Genomic DNA, 27,538 nt, shown 5'->3' with positions numbered 1-27,538 from the left:
TTCCTGATGTACATAATTTATTTCACACGCAGGTTCTGTGGTCCCATTCCTGCTTAAATGCCAGCTTCTTAGACTTCCATCCCAGCGCTTGCTTAGCCTCTGGGGATGCCCTCAGCAGGAATCTGCAGGGAGCTCCTTGTGACTCCCGTACGGTCATGGTGCATATGCAGAATGCAAACCGCTCTCCCTGCGACAACAGGCTTTCTTGCTTGGAAGCTTTGAAACAAAAACCTCTGCCTGTTTTCACGGGCAAAACACCTTCCAGTGTAGGGGTACAAAGGGAGACCTGCGCTTTCCCACCCCGCTCTTGATTTCAAAGTTCAGCCATGCTGGCATTGTCATGGCTTTCAAGGCAGCCATTTATATATATAAAATAAACACACACACCCCTTGTCCTTGTGCAGTGGAAGAGAGAAGGCAGGTGTCTCCCAGCCATGAAGAAGCTCTTTTTGCTGGCCGACGTTCCTTCTCTAGCCTGCAAAGTCCACAGCAGCTGGTGGAGGGGGGCAGTCTAGGAAGAGAACGCTGCGAGTTGTCTGCCCGCCTCAGATTTTCTCCACGTAGTTCCCCGGGAACAAACCTTCTTTGCCACGGATGCGGCCCGTCCACCAGCCAGAACGGTCTGCAAACAGGCGGAATAAGAGGCAGGAGCTAAGTTATCGGAAGAGCTCTGCTGGATCAGACCCGAAGTCAGTCCCATGCAGCTCCCTACTTTCCCCAGCAGATGACACCAGAAACAGAACATTCGCACTCCCACCTGCCACTTGCTGCACCTGGTACTCAGCTAGACTGCCCCTACACACAGAGGTTTCACCTGCCTCTGAGAGCTTACGACGGGAATAACAAACATGAGGCGCTCAAGATGTTTTTGGGCCACAGCTCACATCACCTCCACTTAACACAGGGGCAGAGTAATCATCATCTAAAATTGATAGATCCAGCCAGGCACCAGGCGTTCATTACTGCAGAAGCCATATTTTGTGGACCTTCTGTCTGAGATTAGACAGCCCCCACTGTCTAGAAAAGCCGCCTTTTAAAAAATTTCAGCAGGCATTTAAAGTCATTTCTGATTTTCTCTCTTACTTATTAAGCTTATTTTACAAGACCAGAAATTCATAGAAATGTGGAGCTGGAAGGGAACCAAAGGGTCATCTATTCCAACTCCCGGCAATTAAGTGGCATACAAATTGTCGAAATAAACGAATAAGCCAGGGCTGGCTAATGTGCCCTCCAGATGTCTAAGAAAAATGGATAGACCTTATTTAAAAATTACAGGAGTGGTTTCGCTAAGCAGGCCAAAGTGGGTCCGTCTCATCTGCTATCTCATTTCTGGATGTAACTCTGAGCTAGACTGCTCCTGAACCTGGAGGCTCCAGTAGCTATCATGGACGACAGCCGCTGAACTCAAGTTTGGGCAGGGAAACGGGTACATTCAACACATGCACCTCACCAAGAAAAGACCCCCGAAAGCTTACCTTCCTTGATTATTTCAATGAACTCGTTGGCATTGAAGCTCAGCTCGTCTGTGTCTTGAGCGTCGTAGGCGTACAGGGCCCTGCACTGGGGGAGGCATGGCTGAGGTTTCGGTTTAGGCTTGGGCTTGGCCCGGCCTCCTCCCGGGATGGGCTTGGCTTCCTTGGACAGGCGCCTCTGGAGGCTGCATAAAAAAAGAGGTCAGAGTCGGGATTTGAGCAAACGGAAGTTCTCCTTTCCCACCTTATTCTGCTGAAATGATCTTCCACATCCCAACCTCGGCCAGAAAGGAAGGCCCTCTTCCAAAGCTGGTGGGGTGGGGGGAGAGCCTTTGGCCCTCCAGACGTGGTTGAACTACAACTCCTGAGAACTTAAGAAGAGTCTTCTGGATCAGGCCACTATCCTGTTCTCACAGTGGCCAAATGCCCTTTAGAACTTAGGAATCTCGATAGACTGCCTTTGGACCTGGAGGTTCCATAAGGACCTAAGAGCAGCCTGGCAATCTGGATCAGGTCAAAGGGGCCCCATCTAGTCCAACTCCCTTCAGACCCATCAGCGAGCATGGCCAACGGGGAGTGGCGATTATAGGACACTTGCAGGCTTCCTGGCCTAAACGAGAGTCCTTAAAACAATGAAATACGCAAGTTAATGGGCTGTTTATTGTTTAAGCTGGCTCCTTTCATGGCCTAGCAAGTAAGGAAACACAGGAAAGACCTGAGCTACGTGGCAAAGTGCTGAGCTTGCCAAAGACCTGAGCTGTAAGGCGACCCGGAAACTACAGCTAATCCAGAATGCGGCAGCTAGACTGGTGACTGGGGGCGGCCGCTGAGACCATATAACACCAGTCCTGAAAGACCCACATTGGCTCCCAGTACATTTCCGAGCACAATTCAAAGTGTTGCTGCTGACCTCTAAAGCCCTAAACGGCCTCGGTCCAGTATACCTGAGGGACTGTCTCCGCCCCCATCGTTCTGCCTGGACACTGAGCTCCAGCTCCAAGGGCCTTCTGGCGGTTCCCTCATTGTGAGAAGCAAAGCTACAGAGAACCAGGCAGAGGGCCTTCTCGGTGGTGGCACCCGCCCTGTGGAACACCCTCCCTTCAGATGTCAAAGAGATAAACAACTACCTGATATTTAGAAGACATCCGAAGGCAGCCCTGTTTTTAATGTGTGTGACATTTTAATGTATTTTTAATCTTTCTTGGAAGCTGCACAGAGTGGCTGGGGAAGCCCAGCCAGATGGGCGGGGTACAAATAATAAATTTATTATTATTATTATTATTATTATTATTATTATTATTATTATTATTATTATTATATGCTTTCTGGTTTTGGGGTGGGTTTTTGTTTTTTGCAGCCTACTAGTCACCTTAAAACTGCTCAAAGGAGTTGGAGGGGAATGAGCATGAAAATCAGAGAAGGAAGGAAAGTCCTAAGAGAAGATTTAGTTCTGTAATCCAGAGTGCGGGAGAAAGAAGCAAAGTCTCGGTCTGGCATCAGGAAGGTGCGACGTCAAACCACCGTCTACTCGGCTCGCTCACCCAGCCACGCCTTGGTCCGGGACGTTCATGAAATCCAGGTTGAGCTGAGTCGGCAGGACTTTGGCCCTGGGGCTGGCCCCCTGGCGGGGCAAACTGGGCTGCTCCATGCTGACCTGCCTGGTCATCGAAAGGCGCTGCTGGAAGGGGGGCCTGGTCCCCGCACTGCCACCCCCGCGGTTGCCCCACTTGGACCCTGCCGGGGGGGGGAGGAGAAGTGAGAGAGTCAACGCGAGGTGAACGTGGGCCGCCGTTTGGTTGGCAGGCTGGTTATTTCATAAAATCCACACACCTCTTGATTGTAAACAACCGTCAAAGCAGTTCGCAAAACAATAAAATCAATAATTTTATTTAAAACATGCAGAAATTTACAACTACTAAAAACATCAAAGTTCTCAGCAGCTTGGGAAGATTCCTCTTCACAGTTCCTGAGCACATTAATTATTATTATTATTATTATTATTAATAATACCCAGCCCATCTAGCTGGGTTGCTCCTTTTTAACCACCCACCTCCACCCCAAATGTTTTGGGTGTTAGGAGGACCTTTAGTTTGTTCCCCGTCTTCCTGTATTTTTGAGTATCTGCTCTGGAATATCCTCAGGGCAAACGGCCAAAGCATCCCCTGTAACAGCCTTCCCCAAACAGCTGCCCTCGGCTCTCGGCAGCCAGCAGGACCAATGGTCAGAGACGGTGATGGAAGCCGTAGTTTAGCCTGATCTGGAGGGAGCGCCAGGTTGACCTAGGCTGTCCTAACTTGGCACGCAATAAAGGTGTCTTCTCCTGAGGTGGTCTGGGAGGGTCTCAGGAAGAGACAAACCCTTCTGGGATCCAGGCAGACCTCCTAACCCGGCCTTTTTAAAATCGGGAGATGCCTAAAATCGAACCCAGGACATCCAGCACGCCAAGGCTTGGAAGGGGCCACAAGTGGGAGTCTGGGAGAATCCCCCTCCCCACCTGGCCTGATCCCTGGAACAGGAGACAATGCAGAGCAGGATGAACCAACAGCATGACCTCGTACAAGGATACAGAATGGGATCTTAAAAGGACATCCAGCCCAACCCACTATCGCCAGTAGCTTCGTATGTTCTTGGAAGCCCATGGGGGGGGGGGAATTGAATTCCTCCAATCCTGCCTCTATTCCCCATCTTAGACAAGACCTCCCTCCCCCCCCCCGGAAAACATTTTTTACCTGTTGTGTTCGGGGCATTCCAGCCAGGCGAGGTTCCCCTGCCCAGGCTCCGACTCTTCCTCGTGTCTTTCCGGGTAGGTCCTGAAATCAGAGGGTCCCACCGTCAGCTATCTGAGGGGAGGTGGCCCTGATCCCCTGTGAACCCACCCAGCATGGGACAGCAGCTCCTAAAGGCTCCATCTGACTCAAAAGCTCGCCGGAGGGCAGGGCCGGATTTAGGTTTGATGAGGCTCTAAGCTACTGAAGGTAATGGGGCCCTTTATATGTCCACCTGTCCTTTGTCAACAACAAATTGTCACTGTTTTTTGTGTTGAATATGTGCTATATGGTAATTTATGGACCTAATAGGTCCATACACAACACAAAACACTGTTGCTGTATGTAGGTTTTATTTTATTTGGTTTTTTCCCTTACATTTGTTTATCTTATATTGGAAATGTACACCCAGTTTTTCCTTAAATTTTGGGGGGGACCCCAAGAGAGTGGGGCCCTAAGCTATAGCTTGTTTAGTTTATACGTTAATCCGGCACTGCCAGAGGGTAATCCGCACCCCCCAAAGACCTTGAGCCGGCAGTCACTGCATCCTGATATCGTCAATGCAAAATGGGAGCTACAGGGTTGAAATAATGAATTTGAAACGCCAGTTCCAAAGGTTTCTGGTGGGTCACTTAATAAGAGTGTGTTTTGCAAAGGCACACTGCTATTCAGGTGAAACTCAAAAAATTAGAATATCATGGAAAAGTCCATTTATGTAAGCTATTGTTTTCATTAGCTACTGGAGTTTAATATATGAGATAGACTCATGACATGCAAAGCGAGATATGTCAAGCCTTTGCTTGTTGCTTGTTATAATTGTGATGATTATGGCACGCAGCTGATGAAAACCCCAAAGTTGAAATTGTTAATTTGGGGTTCTCATCAGCTGTACGCCATAATCCTCACAATTATAACAAATAAAGGCTTGACATATCTCTCTCTGCATGTCACGAGTCTATCTCATATATTAGTTTCACCTTTTAAGTTGAATTACTGAAAGTAATGAACCTTTCCACGATATTCTAATTTTTCAAGTTTCACCTGTAAAATGTGTGTGGGGAGGGGTGTATGGGAATGCAGGCTTTCAGAATGTGTTTTGGGGTTCTCGGGGGAAATTTAAAGGACATAAAATAATTAAAGAACTGTCTTGTTGCTCAGGTCACGAGCGCCAAAACCCAGAAGTAACCCGTTCCGGGTTCGGCGCATCCGTATCCCGGAAATGCCCAACCCGCACCGAGCGCAACCGGAAGTATGACTGTATGTTCATCAGGGTCTATGGCTATTCCTGCCCACCCCCACCCCCCCAACCCCGCAGGTCCTCTCCTCTTGGGAACAAGAACCTTCGCCCCGCAAAATGTCCCCAGACTCACGGGCGTTGCGGGGCAAGCCAGGTCCGATGCTGACCACCAGCACTTTGCCATTGTTGCGCAAGAGAGTCAAGTCCCCCTGGCAGATCTGGAACTGGATCTGACGGGATCCGGCGGCCCCCCAGGGGCCCCACCCGTCTTTCTTTACCTTGAACTCCAGCCTGGGGCAGCGGAGAGAAAAACACAGAGATGGAGGGAGAGATGAGAAAACGATATATATTAAAAGATAGCAGACCTCGGACCACCCACTATATTTCATCCTAACCTACCCCACAGGGTTGTTGTGAGGATAACATGGGGGGGGGACATTTCGGGGGGGCATGAACCACACGTCACCCTGAATTCCTTCGGAGAAAGGGTGGGATTAAAAACGTTAAATGAATGAAGGAATGAATAAATAAATAAATACTTAGTTTGCTTGTTTATTACATTATATTCTCTCACCCAAGCACCTTGTTTACTACGATATATATATATATATATATCACCTTGCCGACAAAGGTCCGTATAGTTAAAGCTATGCTTTTCCCAGTAGTGATGTACGGAAGTGAGAGCTGGACCATAAAGAAGGCTGATCGCCGAAGAATTGATGCTTTTGAATTATGGTGCTGGAGGAGACTCTTGAGAGTCCCATGGACTGCAAGAAGATCAAACCTATCCATTCTCAAGGAAATCGGCCCTGAGTGCTCACTGGAAGGACAGATCCTGAAGCTGAGGCTCCAGTACTTTGGCCACCTCATGAGAAGAGAAGACTCCCTGGAAAAGACCCTGATGTTGGGAAAGATGGAGGGCACAAGGAGAAGGGGACGACAGAGGATGAGATGGTTGGACAGTGTTCTCGAAGCGACTGGCATGAGTTTGGCCAAACTGCGAGAGGCAGTGAAGGATAGGGGTGCCTGGCATGCTCTGGTCCATGGGGTCACGAAGAGTCGGACACGACTGAACGACTGAACAACAACAAATATATATATATATTACATAAAACATATATTTTTTTAAAAAACAAAATCCTCGAAGTGGTTTACAATATACCATCAAATACTACAATTTCAATAATACAAATATTGAATAAAACATTAACGGAACTGACTTACAGCCTGTTCCTGTAATCATTTTATATGAAAGCCTGACTGTAATGGAATTTACTTCTCACGGTTAAAAGTGAGCTTAGAATCACCATGGACCACAGGCAAAGAATACACACAGTCATGGTTGGAACAGTAGCAATGAGTTCCTCTGGCCCATATTCCATTTGCAGGGCTTATTTCAAACCATCCCCCTCCTGGATCAAATGGAATATTTGTATTTTAATCCAACCCTTCCTCCCTCCAAGGAGTTAAAGGTAGGACACCCCCCCACACACCTTTCTGCATCAACCAGAAAAGCAGTTGCGGGTGTTCAGTGGTGGGTTTTCATAGTTCCACAGAAACCTCCACTCCAGACGCAGTCTATCTTAGAGCTCCATAAGCAAAACCCACAGGAGAGGGCTCTCTCTCTCTCTCTCTCTCTCTCTCTCACCTTCGTGCCTTCATTCCCAGAGGCTACCCACTGGAAGCAGGGACTCAGGCGACATGGCCCCACCTTGTCCGAACCCACAGGACCATCAACTAATGCTCTCAAGGGATCAGCGCGGCTACTCACTGGTTGCTGAACTTGACTGGCAGCTGCTGCTGGGTCCTCTCCTCGTAGCGCTTGTACAGCAGGCTTAGAAGCTCCGTCTTGAAGACTGACTCCAGGACGCTGTCGTACTGGGGCTCGTGGATGATGATGAAGTCGTCCTGCAAGGTGCTTGGGCGAGAGAATATCGGGGGGTGGGGAGAGAGTAAGGACTTTAAAAAGCCCAAGGAGAACCCTGCCTGCTGCAGCTGGATCAGGTCCAGAAACCCATTTATTCCAGCATCCTGTTCTGTCCCAAACACCCCTCAGAACCTAGGAATCGAGGTAGACTGCCTCTGGACTGGAGGTTCCATCATAACATCAGAAGAGCTCTGTGGCTAGGCCACCTAGTCCAGCAATCCAATTCCTCCCAGGGGGCCAAGTCCGCAAGCAGGACCCAAACTCAGCAGCGCTCTCCCTACTTGCGATTCCCACCGATATCCAGCAAGTCGCCTCTGATCCTGGAACTGTATTATTATTATATCAATTTCACCGTAACATCCCAGGGCAGGTTGCACCAATTTTAAAATACTAATATTAAGAAACGGCTGGAAACAAATAAGCCTTAAGAATGTTATCAACATCAAGGGCGCATTCAGGCCAGAGTCAGGCCGCCATCACATTTAAAGGACGGTGGTGGCACTTTAAACTGTCATGGCTTCCCCTGAAGGATTCTGGGAGCTGTCGTTTTGTTGAGGGTGCTGTTCCCCTCACGGAGCTACAATCCCCAGAGTCCCCCAGGAAGAGGGGTTGATTGCGAAACCACTCTGGGAATTGTACCTCTCTGTCTCCTATCAGTTCTCATCACCTTTAAACTACATCTCCCAGGAGCCTTTGGGGGGAAGCCATGACTGCTGGCGGGGGCATCGCAGCTCTTTAGATATGTGGCGTGAATATGGCCAGAAAAACTCAGAACGGACCCAACGAAATCAACGTGCCCATTCATTCCAGTGAGTCTACTCTGAGTAAGGCTAGCAGCAGCTGGAACCTTTGGGGTGCCAAACAAGTGACCTGGGGAGGATTTTGAGGGCCAGGCAGAGATGCTTGGAGGGCCACCCCTGTTCAGTATGGAAGAAGAAGAAGAGGAAGAAGAAGAAGAAGAAGAGTTTGGATTTGATATCCTGCTTTATCACTACCCAAAGGAGTCTCAAAGCGGCTAACAATCTCCTTTCCCTTCCTCCCCCACAGGTGAGTGGGGCTAAGAGACTTCAGAGAAGTGTGACTAGCCCAAGGTCACCCAGCAGCTGCATGTGGAGGAGCAGGGAATCAAACCCAGTTCACCAGATTACGAGTCCACTGCTCTTAACCACTACACCACACTGTACTCCGGCCTCCCCACAACTCCCTGACCCCCCCCCCACAGCCCGTTGTCATCGCCACTCACCTCAGGGACACCGACTGGACCCGCTCCACCTCAATCTGCCTCTTCAGGACCTCCTTGATGGCTCCTTTATCTGGGCCCTGCTTCACCTTCTCGCGGCCGATCAGGTAGAGGAACTTGGGGGTCAGGATCAGGTCCCGCTTCACTGCCTGCAGGGAAATGACGAAAAGTGGGTCGTGAGAACATCCAGCCCGTCCCTAAGAGTTTGGGAACCTAGATAGACTGCCACTGGGCCTGGAGGTTCTGTAAGGAAGTAAGGAGGGCTGGCTGGATCAGACCAGTGGCCCACCTAGTCCAGCCTCCTGTTCTCACAGAGGCCAACCAGGTGCGTCAATGGGAACCCAGCAAGCAGGACCCGAGTTCAAGAGCAGCTTCCCCCATCAAGGAAGTGATGTTGTGAACAGGTGTGTGTCAACTTGAATTTTCCCTGTGGTTTATTACTGTAGATCATGGCATGAGGGAAAGTGCAATATATGACAAGAGACCTTCCATTAGGAACTTCCTTGAACCTGGCACCAGTCTGATCTCAAAAAAAAATTGTCCTGGAAACCATTCAGGACACACCCTGAATGAGGATGGGCATATGTAAATCTAGCCAGCATTAAAATCTACTAAACACCTGAGAGGTTGCTATCAAGATAATGGCAGGATAACAGGATAGCCAGTCTTGTCACGGCCCTCTAGAACCACGTTTAATTATTTGCTTGTGTTTCATCCTCTATTTTATTCAGTGAACTGCCCTTGGATCTCTTGATGAAGGGGGGGGGTATACAAATTTAATCAGTCAGTCAATTTCAGCTGGTGTTTTAATTAAGCAAGATGCGCAAATTGGGAAGCAAGCCGGAAACTCTGGGACAGCATTCAACAGAACGATGAAACTATTGGAATGATAGGGAATTGCTCATCTCAAATTCTAAATGCATTAGAATAAGGATTCTTTCACTCTTCAGATCAAGGTATTGTAAGATTTGCTGCCTGATTAAACGGTAATTTTGCTGTCTGAAGCAGCACTCACAGTACAGTGGTACCTTGGTTCCCAAACGCCGAAAACCCAGAAGTTCTGGTTTTCGAACGTTTTCCGGAAGCCGAACGTCTGATGCGGCTGTCGGCTATTGTTTCCGGGGCGCCTGCACCAATCAGAAGCTGCGCCTTGGTTTTCAAACATTTCGGAAGTCAAACGGACTTCCGGAACGGATTAAGTTTGGCGCTTTTGTTTTTGCTATTTATTTTGCATTTTTGTTTTTGAGGCTTTTTTGGTTAATTTGTTTTTGTGACTGTGGGGAACCCAGTTCAGCTACTGATTGATTGTGTGACTGTGGAAATGGATAAAAGCCATCAAAACAATGACTATCATCAGTGCAAGCAAGAAAAAAATATTAATTTTTATCCTCTACAATACTGTCTTATTTTATAGCATAGTACATTGATTACTGCTTTCATTTTATGGATCAATGGCCTCATTAGATAGTAAAATTCATGTTAAATTGCTGTTTTAGGGGTTGTTTTTAAAAGTCTGGAATGGATTAATCCATTTTGCATTACTTTCTATGGGAAAGCACACCTTGGTTTTGGAACAGAATTCCGGAATGGATTAAGTTTGAGAACCAAGGTACCACTGTATGTGTTCTGTGACCAATAAACCAAGCTTTCTGCATTCCTTTGCGTAAGAACTTCTTGCAGATGTAAGGATAAGGGTAAACAAACACATATTCATAAACGGATGCACATCATAATTCTAGCACAGGGGTCAGCAAACTTTTTCAGCGGGGGGCTGGTCCACTGTCCCTCAGACCTTGTGGGGGGCCGGACTATATTTTTTGGGGGGGAAATGAACAAATTCCTATGCCCCACAAATAACCCAGAGATGCATTTTAAATAAAAGCACACATTCTACTCATGTAAAAACACCAGGACTCAGAGAGAAAGACAAGGCTATGCAGAATGATGACCACAAAGAAGGACTCTCGCAGCTCACCTTGAATCGCCGGTCATATTTGACAACCGTGTCAGCGAAATCCACGCGTTCTCGCCGGCCCAGGAAGCGGCGCAGCTCAGGGTGGACCTCCAAGCCGATGTAGTCGCCCACGAAATTGCGGTTGATGCTATTCCGGCGACGCTCTTTCTTGTTCAGAACGATGTTGGACGCTTTGCAAGAGAGAAGCGAGAAAGAAGCTAGGCCTGGCTGCTGTCAGCCACTCTGTGCGGGCTCAGAGACAGTTTCCCAGTAGTCACACAATCCAGCAGCTAAGCCCCGCTGCGCCAGAAGGCGCACTTTTGGGACACTGCGCTACCCAGCGTTCAAATTACGGGGAGAAATTGCTACAAACCCTTGTGCCACCCCACCTGATTTTAGACAAATATGGGCCCCCCTGGAATCATGGAACTGTAAAGTGGGAAGGGACCACTTGGGTCATCTAGTCCAACCCCCTGAAATGCAGGAGTCTTTTGCCCAACATGGGGCTCGAACCCACGACCCTGAGATCAACGAATCTCATGCTCTACTAACTGAGCTAAAATAATGGTTAAGTATGCTGTCACAAAAGCCTTCTCTACCCCCTCCTCCATAATCCAAGTGCTGGTGTCATTGGCCCCACCCACATGGCTCCTCCTTTGGGATGTTTGTGGAGCAATGAGGGATTTCTCACCCCCCCCCCCCAAAAAAAAATGCTGCAGCCCAGCTGGGTCAACCTGGGGGATGGAGAAAACAGCTCACCTTCCTCCCGCATCTGAATGTACTTCCGGATGGCCACGTGTTTCCGCCATGCCTGTTGGATGACGCGGGCGTAGCCGTCGTAACGGCGCTCACGCATCTCCTCCAGGAGGAAAAGCTGGGGAAAGAGAGAGGGCAGGATAAGGGGGGGAAGGGGAAGAGAGAGGAAGATCAATCGTGGCAGCATTGCCGGGGACGGCCTCCCTGCGAAGGAACAGGAAGGAGTCAGCAGACTCTAGAAGGAGCTGCCATTTTCTTGTCCCCCCCCCCCACAGGTATCCTTCACAGAACTGCAGAGTTGGGAAAATGAAAATGAAAATGAAATGCGCTCCAATCTGGAACAGGCGGGGACCAATTTAACTTTTCAGACTTGAGGGCATGAGAATGTTTGGAAGCTGGAATTTATGACCCATCTCAGCTTCCCACTGGGGTGTTTGGTCTGCCACTGTGAGAACAGAGGGCTGGAGTAGCTGGCCTTTGGCCTTATCAAATGACAAGGCTGCTCTTATATTAAGGCTGAAAGATGAGGGAGGGAGGGAGGAAAGAGGGAAGGAAGAAAGAAAAGGGAGGGAGGAAAAAGGGAAGGAAGGAAGAAAGGGGAGGAAGGAAAGAGGGAAGGAAGGAGGGAAGGAAGGAAGGAAGGAAGGAAGGAAGGAAGGAAGGAAGGAAGGAAGGAAGGAAGGAAGGATGGAAATGGAAGGAGGGAAGGAAGGAAGAAAAGGGAGGGAAGGAAGGAAAGAAAGAAGGAAGGAAGGAAGGAAATGGAGGGAGGGAAGGAAGGAAGAAAAGGGAGGGAAAGAAGGAAAGAAAGAAGCAAGGAAAGAAGAAGAAGAAGAAGAATTTGGATTTGATATCCCGCTTTTCACTACCCGAAGGAGTCTCAAAGCGGCTAACATTCTCCTTTCCCTTCCTCCCTCACAACAAACACTCTGTGAGGTGAGTGGGGCTGAGAGACTTCAAAGAAGTGTGACTAGCCCAAGGTCACCCAGCAGCTGCATGTGGAGGAGTGGAGACACGAACCCGGTTCCCCAGATTACAAGTCTACCACTCTTAACCACTACACCACACTGGCTGGAAGGAAGGAAGGAAGGAAGGAAATGGAGGGAGGGAGGGAGGGAAGAGGGAAGGAAGGAAGAAAAGAAGGAAGAAGGAAAGAAGGAACTTGAGCACAGTCATCTTCTGCCACGACTTCCCCCTCGGAGCCGCTGCTCCTGCCTCCTGCCCTCACCGACTCTGGAGCTTTGATGAAGACCTTCGTCCGTCCCAGCTGAAACTGGTCCAGGTCCATGTTGACAGATTTCATCAGGTGCACCACCCCCTGTTTCTCGTCCCCACGCCACGATGGCCATGTCTCAGGGGTCAGGATGGCGTACCTGGGACAGAAAGAGAGAGAGAGAGAGAGAGAGAGAGAGAGAGAACATGCCTACGGGTGTTTGTAAATGTGGAAGTGGAGAGGATGGAAACATGTTTCGAGAATGGTCCAGTGCTTTCTGATTGGCGCTTCCTTCCCCTCGGCTGCTTCTGGAGATATTCCATTAATAGGGGAAGCTTTCCCCGATGGCCCATAAAAACTGAGCTTCCGTCGTAAGGCGCAGGAGCAGAGTAGGACGGGCAGGCTTCTCCTCTGGTCAGTTGGCAACCCCAGAAAGGACACAGCGCAGGGCACAAAGCCTCACCTATGGAGGAACTTGTGAAAGACCCGTCGGTAGGCGTAGCCAGCTCGGCGCACCCGGATATTCTCCCGCAGGCCCAAATATTCCACCTGGTGCTTCACCCTGGGGGAAGGAGCAGAAATTGAGGGCCACAAGAACAACGGAAGCAACCTCTTATCGTCCTTCCCATCGCAGGATCAAATGGGAGGTTGGGGGACTAGGGGGAGGACTGCCTGAGCTTCTGGCAACAGCTGTTCAAAGACAGACTGCGCTTGGGCACAGAGGTTCCATTGAGCCATTTCGTTACAACCGACCAGGCTATGTCACAAAGAAGAAAGGAGTTTGGGGGCCCCCTCAGCTGGATCCGAGTGAAGGTCTGTCTCACCCAGGACCTTGTTTCAGGGGCAACAGGGAATTAAGAAGCTCTCCTTCGCCCCAATGTCTGTGACATTCAGGGGTATAGTGCTCTTGAACATGGAGGTTTTTTAAAATAAAAAGCTATTATATTGAATAAGCTTCTCATCCTCCTCAAACTGAGCACAAAGGGGTATTTGAGCGAGTGCTGTGGGCACCCACCCACCCAATTGCTTCTCTTCCCCCCCCCCCCGGCTTAGCACCCACCCACAGAGAGACGGCACCCTCCTGTCCTTCGCTGTTCCAAAAGATCTGAGTCAAAGAATTCGCCTCGGAAAGACCATAGAGGTGAGAGAGAAAGCGGGACAGAGTGCCCCTTCCCCCCACTTCCTCCTTCCAGTCCGTGAAATTTTCGCAAGACGAGTTTTGTGGCTCCCAGGAAACACCCACCGGCACCACATTGGTGACTCCTGCCATGTTGAAATGGGTTCATTCGCTGGGAACCTGAGCAGCTCTCCAGATGTTGGTGAGCGACAAGTCCCATCATCACCCCTGAGCAGCCTAGAATCCAAGACTCCTCAAATTTCATTAATCCTATTTATAAACCATCCTTGCCTGCAGCAGCACTGGTTATTCTTCATGTGTTATTTTGGAGGGGCCTTACTGTCTCCCCTCATTCCCACTCTTCATCTCTAGAACCTGAACTGATTTGAAGAGCCCGCCCCATAGGCCCCACAGCTCCCCCACCTGCTCTCCTCCCAATCGCGGGGCCTCTTGGTCTCGTTCGGCTTGATGCATCTGATGTACTGCGGCGTGCATTTCATCAACGTGCCGACCAGGTCGTTGGCTTGTCTCTTTAATTTTTCCCAGGAGGGGAGGAGGTGAAAAGAAAAGAAAATGTTTTGCTCTTTTTAATTCCCCCCTTTTTTTAAGTCACAGCACAAAAGGAAAAGGGATGGGGAGGAAGGAGGAAAAAATAAGCAAGCTCGCAAATGATTTTCTTAGGGACAGGTCCTAAGGACAGGGGAAGTGGAGCCAACACTTGCTTCCTTTCTGTTCCCTTTTCTGCTGCAGCTTGGCATAGCAGAATTGCATTTCTTAAAGCAGAGAATTCTAGCCCTTATGGATATACAAACACGCACACACTTTCCTTATCTCCACATGCGCTGCCAAGCCACACTTACCTTGATCTTGCTGCCAGCTGTGGTGGGACGCCCTTTCTTCTCTGCGTTGAGGTTGTCAGGAAAGAGATCTCGGATGAATGGGCTTTGGACAACAAGGAAAAAACATTAAGGACCATCATTTTCCTTGTAGGCCCCAGGGCACCAAAGAAAGGTCTTCGTTTTTGTACCACTTTCGAACGCCATCTCCTGACATCGCTTAAATCTTCCCATTTTACAGATGGGGAAGACTGAGGATCACCCAGGAGACATTTAACTCAGCTGGGATTCAAACCTGCAACTTCCAGGCGTGAAACGCCATCCGATAGGGACATGCTAGCGGGGCGGAGATGAGTGCTAGGAAGGAATTTTTGTTGCAAGGGGGCTGGAGGGTTGCTTTAGAGGGGCACCAGTTCTTTCTCCCGCACCCTGCCCCACTCACATCTCACTGCTCTGCATCAGCTCAATGAGGTCCGTAAAGAGCACATCGCGGTTCCGTTCGCAGAAGCCGTTCACGTCGTACGAGACCTGTAGCACCCGGGAAGGAAGCGGCTCAGGTTGCCGGACTTTGCAGTTACGCGCAGATTCCCAGGGAGGGGATCCCCTGCCCGCCCTCCACAATGCTGAACTGAACCAGGTGGACCAAGGATCTGACTCAGGAGGCGGCAGCAGCTTCCCATCCTCCTGATTTATTCAGAACCAGGAGGATCAGGATCTTGTTTTACTTTCAGCAGAAGGGCAGACAAAACTCAGTGGTTTGTGCAGCTGCTTGGCATGCAGAAGTTTCAACCCCGGACAGCATCTCCAGACAGGGCCGGGAGAGACTCCCTGCTTGTTGCCAGAGTCAGTGGGCTAGATGTCTCACAAGAGGCAGCGACAGCCACCAAGTGCCCGCCTTTCCCTTTCTTTAAATTTTATGCAATTGTTTGTGATTCAGTACACCTGTGGGTAGCCTTTATAACGCCACTAGGGTTCTGCTAATAGTATCAGCCTTCTACACTGTGACTGCCGACTCATTGCTATTTGAAGTACCTGTAGGGACAACTCATTTGGTATGTATTAATTATTATTCACTATTAGTTGTACGTATACAGGCCTGTCATTTCAATTTCTGTACTGCATCTGAATGTAATGGACTTTATTTTGTATCATTGTCAGCTGACAAAGAGTCATCGTTGAAACAGTTCGTTATCCGGGGAAACTGTTCTACGTTCGAAGCACTTTATCACCGCACGCCTGCAGGGTTTTGACTGTTGAAAGGCAATTTGCCTCCATTTCAGCGTTCTCCGATACTGACTGACTACGCCAGGGGTCAGCAAACTTTTTCAGCAGGGGGCCGGTCCACTGTCCCTCAGACCTTGTGGGGGGCCGGACTATATTTTGAAAAAAAAATATGAACGAATTCCTATGCCCCACAAATAACCCAGAGATGCATTTTAAATAAAAGCACACCTTCTACTCATGTAAAAACACGCTGATTCCCGGACCACCCGCGGGCCGGATTTAGAAGGCAATTGGGCCGCATCTGGCCCCCGGACCTTAGTTTGGGGACCCCTGAAGTACGCTTTCTAATTCCATTCATGGAACATTTATTTGACTCCTATTATGACTGGATGCAAGGATTACATAGTTTCTGCTTATGATTTGTGAAACAATATAATGTTATCAATACTGTATTTTGTTCGTACATTATTACCCGCGTGTTGCTTGTGGTTGTTCGGAGCTGCCTTTCCCTAACGGCAGGGCCGGCTCTGTTTAAATGTTGTTGTTGTCTTTTTTTAAAAAAAAAGATGCACAGCTCCGTGGATGAGGGAGGAGGGGAGACCCACCCACTGCTTCCCTCTCTGATTCCCCTCCTGGGGGGGGCACTGACCTTCCCGGCATAATGGTGGATGACGAAGCCCTTGTTCCAACTGTTGAAGTGAGGATGGGTTCCTAGGGCCGTCTGGAGCTTCTGCAAGAGGGTGTGGTCGGCCCCCTCGCCCTTGGCGTGCATCGTGGCACAGACGTCGTCCAGGATGCTCATCAGCCCCGGAGGATTCTGGGAGTGGGCGCAGCAACGGGGGGGGGGGCAGGGGGTAAGGAGGAGGGAAAGAGAAAATAAATAAGTAAGTAAGAGGAGGCTAGGAGCTGAATTAATTGAGATGGGGGTGGTTTTTGTTTACGTGCATATGCATATTAGATATATCATTAATATATAATAATGATTAACAATCAGTTTAATTAGGGACACGGGTGGCGCTGCGGGTTAAACCACAGAACTTGCCGATCAGACGTTTGGCGGTTCGAATCCCCGTGACGGGGTGAGCTCCCGTTGCTCGGTCCCAGCTCCTGCCCACCTAACAGTTCGAAAGCACAAAGTGCAAGTAGATAAATAGGTACCGCTCCGGCGGGAAGGTGAACGGCGTTTCCGTGTGCTGCTCTGGTTTGCCAGAAGCGGCTTTTGTCATGCTGGCCACATGACCCAGAAGCTGTACGCCAGCTCCCTCGGCCAGTAAAGCGAGATGAGCGCTGCAACCCCAGAGTCGTCTGCGAACTCCCAGGGTTCTTTGAGCGGAGAGGCGACAGTTCAGGCAGGTATGAACCCAGAGACGCAGGAAGTGGCGAGGCTCCTCCTTCAACTTTTCCCCACTCACCACTTTGTTCTCGATGAGGTCGCACACGACCTTGTTGTTGAAGTAGTCGATGGCGTTCCAGCGGATGCCCTCCTGAACGTATTCCTCCTGTGGGTCGGAATAGGGGGGTTGTGGGAAGGGACAAGAGGAACAGGGAAAGGGATGGGACAAATGAGCGGCTGGACAAGGGGCTAAATTTGCACATCAGACACTCTCTTTCTCTCTCTTTCCATCAGCACTAAACTGCTCCTGGGACCGTGTGCGAATGACATCACGGACACTGGCCAATAGGCACTATCTACAGTAGGGATGGCGCTCCAGATGTTGCTGAACTACACCCTCCCATCATCCCCATACTGGTTGGGACTGATGGGAGATGGAGGCAGACAACATCTCTCAATGATCGCCATAATTTGGACGTTCCTTTTAGGGCATATAAGAGTCATCTGGAAATGAGTCGCTATGCAACATTGAAAAACGAACCACAGGACCTGCTCAAAAGAACCTGTACTCTATTTAGGGCGGGTGATCCAATCAATTAAGGAGATCTCTTGTCCGTTTCACTTCCTACACTGAATGAAAACCAACTGGCTCGGAAAACACAACCGCTGGTCTCTCTCTCTCTCACCTGTTCGGCCTTCAACGTCAGCTCGATGAAAATCTGCTGCAGCTTCTCGTTGACAAAGTTGATGCAAAACTGTTCGAATCCATTTTTCTGCAGCGAGGAAGAAAGAAGCGGCTGTCAGGAAGAACTCAAGAGTCGCAGGAGGGGAAGTTAGAGATTTGGGTTGGGGGGGACGGACATAAATGCTGGGCATCACTGCCCTGACCTCAGCTTCTCAACCCTCCATCAACGAGACTCAGTTGGAACTATCCCTGGGTCTCTGCACCTGCCTCCAGCTTGTAGAAAAATGTGCATCAATATGCATATATATTATTTAGTTATTATATTTCCTGGTTCCTTTTCTTGGGGGGAAATAGGCAGACGGGCAGGCAGAGCAGCTTCTCAAGCAGAAACCACTGGAATTAATAGTGGGCGCACAGCACAGTTTATTGGGGGGGGGCTGTGCCCCACATTTCAGAGGAATCTGCTACTTCCTTTTTTTCCATATTACCTGGAAGATCTCAAAGCCGTAGATATCGAGAACCCCAATGCTGTATTCCTGGCGTTCTTTCTGAATGGCCTTGTTGACAGCCTGAGAGCAAATAAGAGCAGCGGACAGAAGGGAAGAGGGAGAAAGAGGGCAGATCTCTTGAAACAAGCCAAGTTTTCACAATCAAATCTAAATAACCTCTGCTCCCAGCATCAGCAGCCTGCAGAGAGTTGTGTTTTGCACAAACATGGCTCATTTTTCAGGCATCGCCTACAATACAATCATTCAGGAGTTGGAAAATTGGGATCTTCTTTAAAAAAAAAAAATTGCAAGTGGCTGGTTATTGCAGCCAGAGATAAAGTATAATGGTGCTGATGGTGTGTTTGTGTAAGAGGCTACATCACACTCAGTGTGGTGCAGTGGTTAAGAGTGCCAGGCTAGGATCTGGGAGACCAGGATGACATTTCGCACCCGGCACCAAGCTGTACTGCTTAAGCCTGGTCTGAACGTTTAGCCAAATGAGGCAGCACACTTTGTGGCAACACCTCACCTGGCAGGCAGGTGTCCATTTTTTGAATGAATAAATAATAATAATAATAATAATAATAATAATAATTATTATTATTATTATTATTATTATTATTATTATTATTATTATTTTAAAACTCCCTGCATGTAGAAATCTCATGCATCAGGATGAATCCTTCTAATACCTTGCCATGTTTGTTTTCTACCTGCAGAGAGGACTTGAAAAAGGAAGCGTTCGAAAACAGAAGCTGTGGACTAAGAACGTAAGACGAGCCGGCATGATCAGGCCCAAAGCGGGCCCATCCAGCCCTGCGTCTTGCTCTCAGAGTGGCTAACCAGATGCCCCCAAAGGGAAACTCATAAGCAGGACCCGAGAGCCGCAGCAACTCTTCCTGCCTGTGATTCTCAGCAACTGGTATTATTCGGAGGAATCCTGCCTCCGACGATGGAGGAAAACACAGCCATTGCAGCTAGTGGCCCCTGACAGTCTTAGCCGCCGTGAATCGTGTCCAGTCTTCTTTTAAAGACGCAGACACTCAGGTTTTACTACATGTTTGGACAGAAGTCAAATCCCCACAGGCTGGAGACCCAGGTGACAAGTGGGTCTTTGGAACAAAATGTCCCCACGCACCCCGGTGCCCTGTTGGGTGCCTAGCCCCGAAACTCACGTCCACCAGGAAATCGAAGAGGCGGGCATAGAGGGCCTTGGAGAGGGCGTCGCGGGTGAAGCTGGCCTGCTCCACGTTCAGCGTCACGTCAATGACCTCCTGCTGGCCGCCCCACTTGCTGTCCATCTTCCGGCTGGTCAGCTTCTCCTTGAGGCGTTGCTGGTCGATGGCCAAGAGGTACGATGGGAAAGCCAGAACTGGGAGAGAGAAGGGACTTTGCTGCCACGGTTGTTTTCAGGCCAGATTCGCGGCACACATTTACAGCACGGCCATCCTGCTTTCTACAGTCGCGGCTTCCCCACAAAGAAGCCTGGGAACTGTAGTTTGTTAAGGGAGCCGGGGCTGCGCATTCCCTTCACGGAGTGGGTTAGCGATCAGCTCCTCTTCCCAGGGAATTCTGGGAATTGTAGCTCTATGTCAGGGAACTGTCCCCGGCGCAGCGCAGGGTGGTGGAAGGGGCTCTCGGGATGCTACAGAGAGCCCTGGCCCCGCCTGACCAGCAGCACCTCCTCTGGCAGCGGAGGGAGCAGCGAGGCTTCCAGCGGGGAGGGGCGTGCGTTTCAGGGAATGGCTCTGAGGATGCCGGAAAGATCCTGCACTCCCCTAGTCCAAGGGGCGATGAAAGAGACACACAGCTTCCGTCGCCCCAAAGGCGCCGAGGGGTGAAACGAAAGGATGGGAGGCGGGGTTTTCATATAACAAAACTCTTTTGTTGGGGTGAGAACCGGAAGGGGCCATTCCCGGATTCTGACGTCGCTTGATACAGACATGAACTTATTAGCTCTGCACTGTACATAGTTTGCACAATAAAACTATTAAAGGAAAACTCGGAGTTTTGCCTGCTTACTCATGAACAACTAACCGAGGACCTTACAGCTTGTGAGGGGGAAAGCACTCTTAACAAACGACAGTTGTTGTTTTTCCCCCCCTGAGGAAGTCACAAGTGTTTAAAGCAGTATGGTGCTGTTTAAAATGCATCACCCACAATGTGCATTTATAGCAGTATCATCCCACTTTAAACAATCATGGCTTCCTTCGAAACGAAGTTTGTTTTGGGTGCTGGGAGTTGTTAGGAGACCCCTGTTCGTCCTCATGGAGCTACAATTCCCAGAGTTCCCTGGGAAAGGGGGGGCAGGTCAATTGTCAAACCATTCTGGGAACTGTAGCTCTGTCAGGGGAATGGGGGCCTACAAACAACTCTAAGCAGCTCCCATAACAAGCTGCAGTTCCCCGAGTGCGCTGCTTTACCTGGCCACACAGGAAAGATATTGTCTCAGAGGTGTGGGAGAAAGAAGTGCGCTCTGCACATGAGAGGCACCCTTCCCTCGATGGGTCCTTCACACGTTCGAGGGCTTGATAAAACAAGGTAAATGCAGAACACATCCACAAGAGGGCGTATTTGAAGGACAAGTCTGCCCCCCATACACACACGCAGATAAAATGCACTTTTACTCCGCTGTGTAAAAAGTTGATGCAACTATGAGAAAGGCGTCTGCCTGGACTTTCTATGCATTAAATTAGGTGCCACCACAAATCTGGCGCCCCCTACTGTTGGACTCCCTGCCTTCCACCCTATCGGTCCCAAGGGGAACCAGCCACCGGTAAAACCCCCCAGCCAGCCCCACAACTCACAGTCCTCGCTCTCCACCATGGCGTAATTGCCCGACTCTCGGAAAGTGATGTTGCCCAGGTGGAGGATCCCAGCCACGATCTGGAGCACCAAGGCTTGCTCTTCCCCTGAGAGGCCCACCACATCCATGGCTGTCTGGAGACGGGAGGGAGAGAAAGAGGCGGCATTGCAGGGGGGTTGGGCTAGATGGCACTTGGGGTCCCCTTCCAACTCTGCAATTCTGTGAAAAGGAGTCCGTACCAAAGGGGAACCTCTAAAGAAGAAAAATGGGGACCGCGTGACTTGTCATAATTCTGGGCTATGTGTCCTTGGTCATGTGCCAATTCCCTTTCCTTCAGGGGATACCCATGCAACTTTTTCTCCCCCTCGAGGAAAAAAATATTCTCTTGGCTGTATTTTCATTAATTTTACTGGTTTGCGCTTTAAAAAAATCGCACCCTGCATTTCCTCCAAGGACCTCAGTGTACTATACGCAGTGCCAGATTTACGTATAAGCTAAACAAGCTCTAGCTTAGGGCCCCACTCTCTTGGGGGCCCCAAAAAAATTTGAAGGAAAGAAAACCTGGATGTACATTTCCAAAATATAAGATAAAAAACAAATAAAACCTACATACAGCAACAGTGTTTTGTGTTGCGTAGGCTCCTATGATGTAAGTCATGGGCCCCGCCTGCTAGCCTGCCCCCTAAAATATCACTGGTTTGCTCCTTTCTATATTTAGGGTGCCTACATTCTGCATGTGCAAATGGCTTTAGATACCTATTAGGTCCATAAATTACTATATAGCATATATTCAACACAAAAAAACAGCGACAATTTATTGTTGACAAAGGACAGCTGGACATATCAAGGGCCCCATTACCTTCAGTAGCTTAGGGCCTCATCAAACCTAAACCCGGGCCTGACTATATGTGGCTTCTAGTCTCCATTTTATCTTCACAACAACCCTGCGAGGTTGGTTAGGCTGGAAGAGTGCAACTGATTGGGTGAATGGAAGAGGTCCTGAAATTCTCAGCGTTCCGGTAACTCCACCAGGTAACTCCTTTGGGCTCAATTATTAGGAGAGATTGAGGAACACGTCTTTCAACCCAGAGAGTGGGTAACCCCGGAAGACATGCTGCTGCTGGGGGGTGGTGGGGTGGTCTATGCAGTGGCGTAGCAAGGTCAGGCGGTAGCAGGTGCGAAAAATTTCTTGTTTACCCCCCCCCCCCCCACACACATTGAAATCTAGTTGGAGTCCCAAGAGACTGCAATCTACTCACAGTATAAAAAGACTGGCTGTGATCTATTGTCACTGCCAGGAGGAAGGATTGACCGAAGTTGTTGAGCTTCTTTAGCGGTTTCGGGGTTTGGGTCCTGAGTTGAGAGAGCTTCTGCTTCTCTCCTTCCCTCCACCCTCCACTTGTTTGCTTGCTTGCCTGCCTCCTTCCCGTCCCATCCCTGTCTGCCTGCAGTACTTCTCCAGCAGCCCAGGATCACGGCAAAAAGCAGCGAAACTACCCCACTTCCACCGACGGCTCGCAGTAGGCAGGAGTCGCAGGTGGGCAGCGTGCCGAATGCCACCCGCCTCAGAGATGACACCCGGGACGGTTCGCCCACACCACCCCCATCTTGCTCCGCCCCTGGGTATAGGTCCCCTGAAACTCTTGCCCTCCAAGTGGACTGAACGTTCAGTGGGGGCACGGCCTGGATTCTAGCTGAGCGACCTCCGATAGGGGAGGAGAAAACACACAGGTCATCAAACAGAGCGAGCAAAGAACTGGCCCCATACTCATTCCACATTGCAAGAAATCAATTGTTAAGTACTGTGGAACTCCCTGCCTCTTGACGTCAGGTAGGCGCCTTCACCGAACTCCTTCTGGCACCGGCTAGAAACAATTTTGTTTCGGCAACTCTATCCAGACCCATGTTGACATGTGTTTTTAATCTGGTTTGGAGCAGTTTTAAATAATCTTTCGAATGTTTTAAATAGTTGTTTTTAACTGATAATATTTTCTTCTTTGTAAACTGCTTTGAAGGGCTTCCCCCCCCCCCCAACTTTACGAACAAGAGGTATATAAATTTTATGAAATGAGGATGATGATTTAAAAGCCTTGGTTTCATACCAATGTCTCCTGAAACTCCTGGTGGTCGTTTACATCTTCGACTTTGTAAGCTGCCGACTGGTTGAGGTAGTAGTAATAATCTGGAGTGGTGATGCCCAAATTTTCTCGCTGCTCTGCGCTGGCTCCTTCTAGCAGCTGCAGTGAGGAGGGGAAGGGAAAGGAAAGGGAAGAGGTAATTAATAAACATAAAGAGACTGTTTCTATGCAAAACAAAATAAAAAATAAAAAAAATTCCTTCCAGTTGCACCTTAGAGACCAACTAAGAAGTGTACAACCTTGATGGCAGAAAGTGAGGAGGAATTAAAGAACCTTTTAATGAGGGTGAAAGAGGAGAGCGCAAAATATGGTCTGAAGCTCAACATCTACCTGATAGTAGATGTGGAAGCTCCTTTCTCCTGGGTTCTGGTTGACGACACGAGACTTCTCCAGCAGGAAGTTGGAGATCTTGCCTCCGTCGGGCTCCCCGCCCCGGCTGAACTGGATCTCAAAATACTTGCCCTGGGGGTGGGGGGCAAACAGCAAGGGGACTCCGTTAGAATTACGCTTCCCAAGTCCCCCCGACCCCCAATCGTTGTTGCACTGGCAAACAAAATAAATCCTGCCAAGGGGTCACCAACCTTCCTTAGACCTCTGAGCACATAGGGGTATTTGAGCGAGTGCTGTGGGAACCCACCCACCCAATTGCTTCTCGCCCCCCCCCCTGACTTAGCACCCACCCACAGAGAGACGGCACACTCCTGTCCTTTGCTGTTCCAAAAGATCTGAGTCAAAGAATTCGCCTCGGAAAGACCATAGAGGTGAGAGAGAAAGCGGGACAGAGTGCCCCCTTCCCCCCACTTCCTCCTTCCATTCCGTGAAATTTTCGCAAGACGAATCCAGCCTCATCCCCTCCCAACCAAGGGAGCAATGAGTGTGTGTGTTGTGTAAGGAGCAAAGGGAGCTTTGTGGCTCCCAGGAAACACCCACCGGCACCACATTGGTGACTCCTGCCATGTTGAAATGGGTTCATTCGACTCATATTAACCCCAGTTAGAGGTTTGTAGGGGATTTGAAACAGAATACCAGGGCACCTTCTCAATATACCTGAAGGAGCGCCTCCTTCCCTATTGTGTAGCCCGGAAAGTGAGGTCCAGCCTCCAAAGGCCTTCTGGCGGTTCCCTCCCTGCAAGAAGTGAGGTTACAGGGAACCAGGAAGAGGGCCTTCTCGGTGGTGGCGCCCGCCCTGTGGAACGCTCTCCCTTCAGATGTCAAGGAAATAAACAACTATCTGACTTTTAGAAGACATCTGAAGGCAGCTCTGTTTAGGGAAGTTTTTAATGTTTGATGTTTTATCACTTTATTATTATTATTATTATTATTATTATTATTATTATTATTATTATTCTGTTGGGAGCTGCCAAGAGTGGCTGGGGAAACCCAGCCAGATGGGGAGGGTATAAATAATAAATTATTATTACTTATCAATGGTGGTGGGATTAAGTATCCCTTTTATCACACCACTGTACTTGTTATTATGGCAGTTTAAGCAGGGAACTGGGAATCTGAGCAGTGTTCCAGATGTTGTTGAACGACAAGTTCCATCATCACCCCTGAGCAGGGCCGGCGTGTCCATTTAGGCGAACTAGGCAATTGCCTAGGGCGCCAAAATGGAGGGGGCGCTGGCCAGGCTTGGGCGGGACGGGCTACCCAGCCCCGTTTCGTCCATTGGGGCTGGTGGTGCGGTGCGCCAGGGCGCTGGCCCACCCAGGGGCACCCCTGTGAGCCTCCCGGCATACTGGGCGCCCCCTCCCCAATCCACCCCCATGGGCGGGTGGGCGGATGGGCGCTTGCACGCCGGCGGCACAGCCGCTGCCGCCCATGCTGCTCCTGGGCGGGCTGCGAGCTGGCCGCCCAGCCCCGTCTTCGAGCGCAGCAAGCGGGGGGAGCCACACAGCCCCGCCGGCGGCCTCCCCCCGCCCCCACAGGCGGCCGGGTGCTTGCAGGGCGGGCGAGCAGCAGCTTCTCCGCTACAGCGGAGAAACTGCTGCTTGCCTCTCCACCACCCCCACCTCCCGCTAAAGCAGGCTTTGGCGGCGGGGTGTGTGTGTGCCAGAAGGTGGTTCGTCTAGGGCGCAAGAAGCCCTAGTGCCGGTCCTGCCCCTGAGCAGACTAGCTGGGGATGATGGGAGTCGGAGGCCCACGGATCTTGGGAGGCCCACGGATGTTCCTTACCTCTGGGTTAAAGGGTGAGTGACCTTCTCTCTTATATGCTTTATATTTCATTTTTAAATTTATAAACTGCTCACATTATAAATTATCACAAGTGGTGTAGGAAAAAAGGAGTTATAAAGCAACACAGATAATCATGCAGATAAAACAACACCAAAAAAAGACAGTCAGTCGATGACAATTTAAAATATCAGTCAGAAATTGGGCATTGGGGAGTAAAAAGGTGTCAAACTGAAAGGAAGGGATTGCTGGCGAAAGTTCTTTTATCTCAGGTGACTAACTAAAGGGGTCACAGAAATAAGACAGGACTGTGTGTAAGCCACAGTTCCTTATAATCTTACTGGGTGCCTAAAAATTCAGCTTCCCCAGAACGCCCATTTGTGTTTCCGCTTTTGAAACAACACTGCTGAGTTTCTAGGCCTCATGGAGTCGGCGTCAGCGGCCAGGAAAGCCAAACCTCCCAGTGAGAGCCCACATGTCACAAACAGATCTCCCGTCTCGGCTTCGCAGACCCGGCACTTACAAATCGGCTCGAGTTGTTGTTCCGAACCGTCTTGGCGTTCCCGAATGCCTCCAGGAGCGGGTTGGATTTCAGGATGATTTCCTTCACGTGCTGAGGTGGAAATGGGGTTTGAGGGGGGGGGTGTCGTTAAAGCTGGTACAGCTCCTTTGCTTACAATTGCCTGAGGCACGCAAGAGCCCCTCTCAATCAACATCATAGAATCGTAGAGTTGGAAGGGACCCTAAGGGGCATCTAGTCCAACCCCCTGAAATGCAGGAATCTCAACTAAAGCATCCATGACAGATGGCCACCCAACCTTTGCTTAAAGATCTCCAATATAGGAGAGTCCACCACCTTCCCAAGGTTTAATCTGATTCTTTTTTTCTGTTGTCACTTAAGTACAGTGGTTTGGGCCCTATCCTATGCAGCAGCAGAAAACAAGCTTGATCCATCTTCCATGTGACACGGCCCTTCATATATCCGAAGATGCCTATCACATCTCCTCTCAGTCTCCTTTCCCCCCAGGATAAACATACCCAGCTCCCTCAACCATTCCTCATAAGGCTTGGTTCCCAGATCCTTAATCATCTCGGTCGCCCTCCTCTGCACATGTTCCAGCTTGTCAACATCCTTCTTAAATTGTGGCGCCCAGAACTGGACACAGTATTCCAGGTGGGGTCTGACCAAGGCAGAATAGAACTGGACTATTATCTCCGTTGAACTGGACACTAGACTTCTGTTGATACAGCCTAGATTAGCGTTAGCTTTTTTTGGCTGCTGCATCACACGGTTGACTCACGTTCAGCACCACTGTTTGGAAACCGGGGTTAGGGAAGTTTAGCCAGTGTGGTTTAATACCTGCACTTTGGGGCCTCCGCCCGACACCTTGGAGATGTAGCTCATGATGTATTTGGCTGCTACTGTCTTGCCGGCGCCGCTCTCCCCACTACAACACAAAGAGAGGAAGATATCAAAGAACCAAGAGGGGTTTAGCTGCAAAGAGAGGCAAGAATAAATCCTTGCCATCTTGTGGCAGGGAGTTTTCGTATGTTTGTTTGTTTGTTTGTTTGTTTGTTTGTTTGTTTGTTTGCATTGTATGAAGAAGGACTTCATTTGCCCAGAATCCTTGGGGGACCTCTGACTTCTCATATTCTGAGAGAAAGAAAGAAACCTTTATCGACTAAAATCATACACCGGACGCTTGATACTAATCACACTGGAATATAGCTGTTATTGAGAAAACCGCGTATGATTTGAAATTTTAAAGAAGACTAGAACCTGCAGGCACATTTTATATGATTTGGCATTCCTTTATTACATATGCAAGAGAACTATCATTTTCAAACCACCATCAGAAGGCCGGCAAATCTGGAACTAGACTTGATAGTCAGATAATGCTATCTGAAGTGTGCGTGCACACGAAAGCTTATACCAAGAACAAACTTAGTTGGTCTCTAAGGTGCTACTGGACTAGATAGATAGATAGATAGATAATGCTAATTTCTGCCTGTCTAGTCATCTCTTTGTTTATATATTTCATTTCTAAAATGAAATAAAATAATATTTACCAACCCCTCCCCGCAAACTTCCCTACCCAGTTCTCCACACTGTGCAGGATTTTGCCAATACCATGCATCTCCCCTTTTTTCTAATCTAAAAGCCCCCAAACAACA

General features: G+C 49.4%; 1 protein-coding gene across 1 annotated transcript in view; it reads right to left on the bottom strand.

Moving 5' to 3' along the window:
- The window catches only part of LOC117061734 (unconventional myosin-Ie-like), a 42,199-nt gene continuing 14,661 nt past the window's right edge, over positions 1-27,538 (bottom strand). Inside the window, exons 5-28 of the mRNA XM_033174688.1 lie at positions 26,724-26,811; positions 25,887-25,976; positions 23,522-23,653; positions 23,156-23,290; positions 21,055-21,187; positions 19,423-19,619; positions 18,248-18,328; positions 17,761-17,847; positions 17,154-17,240; positions 16,391-16,558; positions 14,960-15,045; positions 14,542-14,623; positions 14,105-14,211; positions 13,028-13,126; positions 12,580-12,724; positions 11,355-11,469; positions 10,617-10,786; positions 8,645-8,790; positions 7,246-7,392; positions 5,608-5,765; positions 4,202-4,282; positions 3,014-3,206; positions 1,476-1,657; positions 1-622 (exon numbers count right to left, since the gene is read on the bottom strand). Coding sequence (XP_033030579.1) covers positions 546-622; positions 1,476-1,657; positions 3,014-3,206; positions 4,202-4,282; positions 5,608-5,765; positions 7,246-7,392; positions 8,645-8,790; positions 10,617-10,786; positions 11,355-11,469; positions 12,580-12,724; positions 13,028-13,126; positions 14,105-14,211; positions 14,542-14,623; positions 14,960-15,045; positions 16,391-16,558; positions 17,154-17,240; positions 17,761-17,847; positions 18,248-18,328; positions 19,423-19,619; positions 21,055-21,187; positions 23,156-23,290; positions 23,522-23,653; positions 25,887-25,976; positions 26,724-26,811 — 2,986 coding nt within the window. The 3' untranslated portion in view covers positions 1-545. The remainder of the gene's footprint in view (positions 623-1,475; positions 1,658-3,013; positions 3,207-4,201; positions 4,283-5,607; positions 5,766-7,245; positions 7,393-8,644; positions 8,791-10,616; positions 10,787-11,354; positions 11,470-12,579; positions 12,725-13,027; positions 13,127-14,104; positions 14,212-14,541; positions 14,624-14,959; positions 15,046-16,390; positions 16,559-17,153; positions 17,241-17,760; positions 17,848-18,247; positions 18,329-19,422; positions 19,620-21,054; positions 21,188-23,155; positions 23,291-23,521; positions 23,654-25,886; positions 25,977-26,723; positions 26,812-27,538) is intronic.

The sequence above is a fragment of the Lacerta agilis genome, chromosome 17 (assembly GCF_009819535.1).
Source record: "Lacerta agilis isolate rLacAgi1 chromosome 17, rLacAgi1.pri, whole genome shotgun sequence".
Lineage (NCBI taxonomy): Eukaryota > Metazoa > Chordata > Lepidosauria > Squamata > Lacertidae > Lacerta > Lacerta agilis.
The sequence above is the reverse complement of the archived record's forward strand: the minus strand, read 5'-3'. Positions and strand labels throughout refer to the sequence as shown.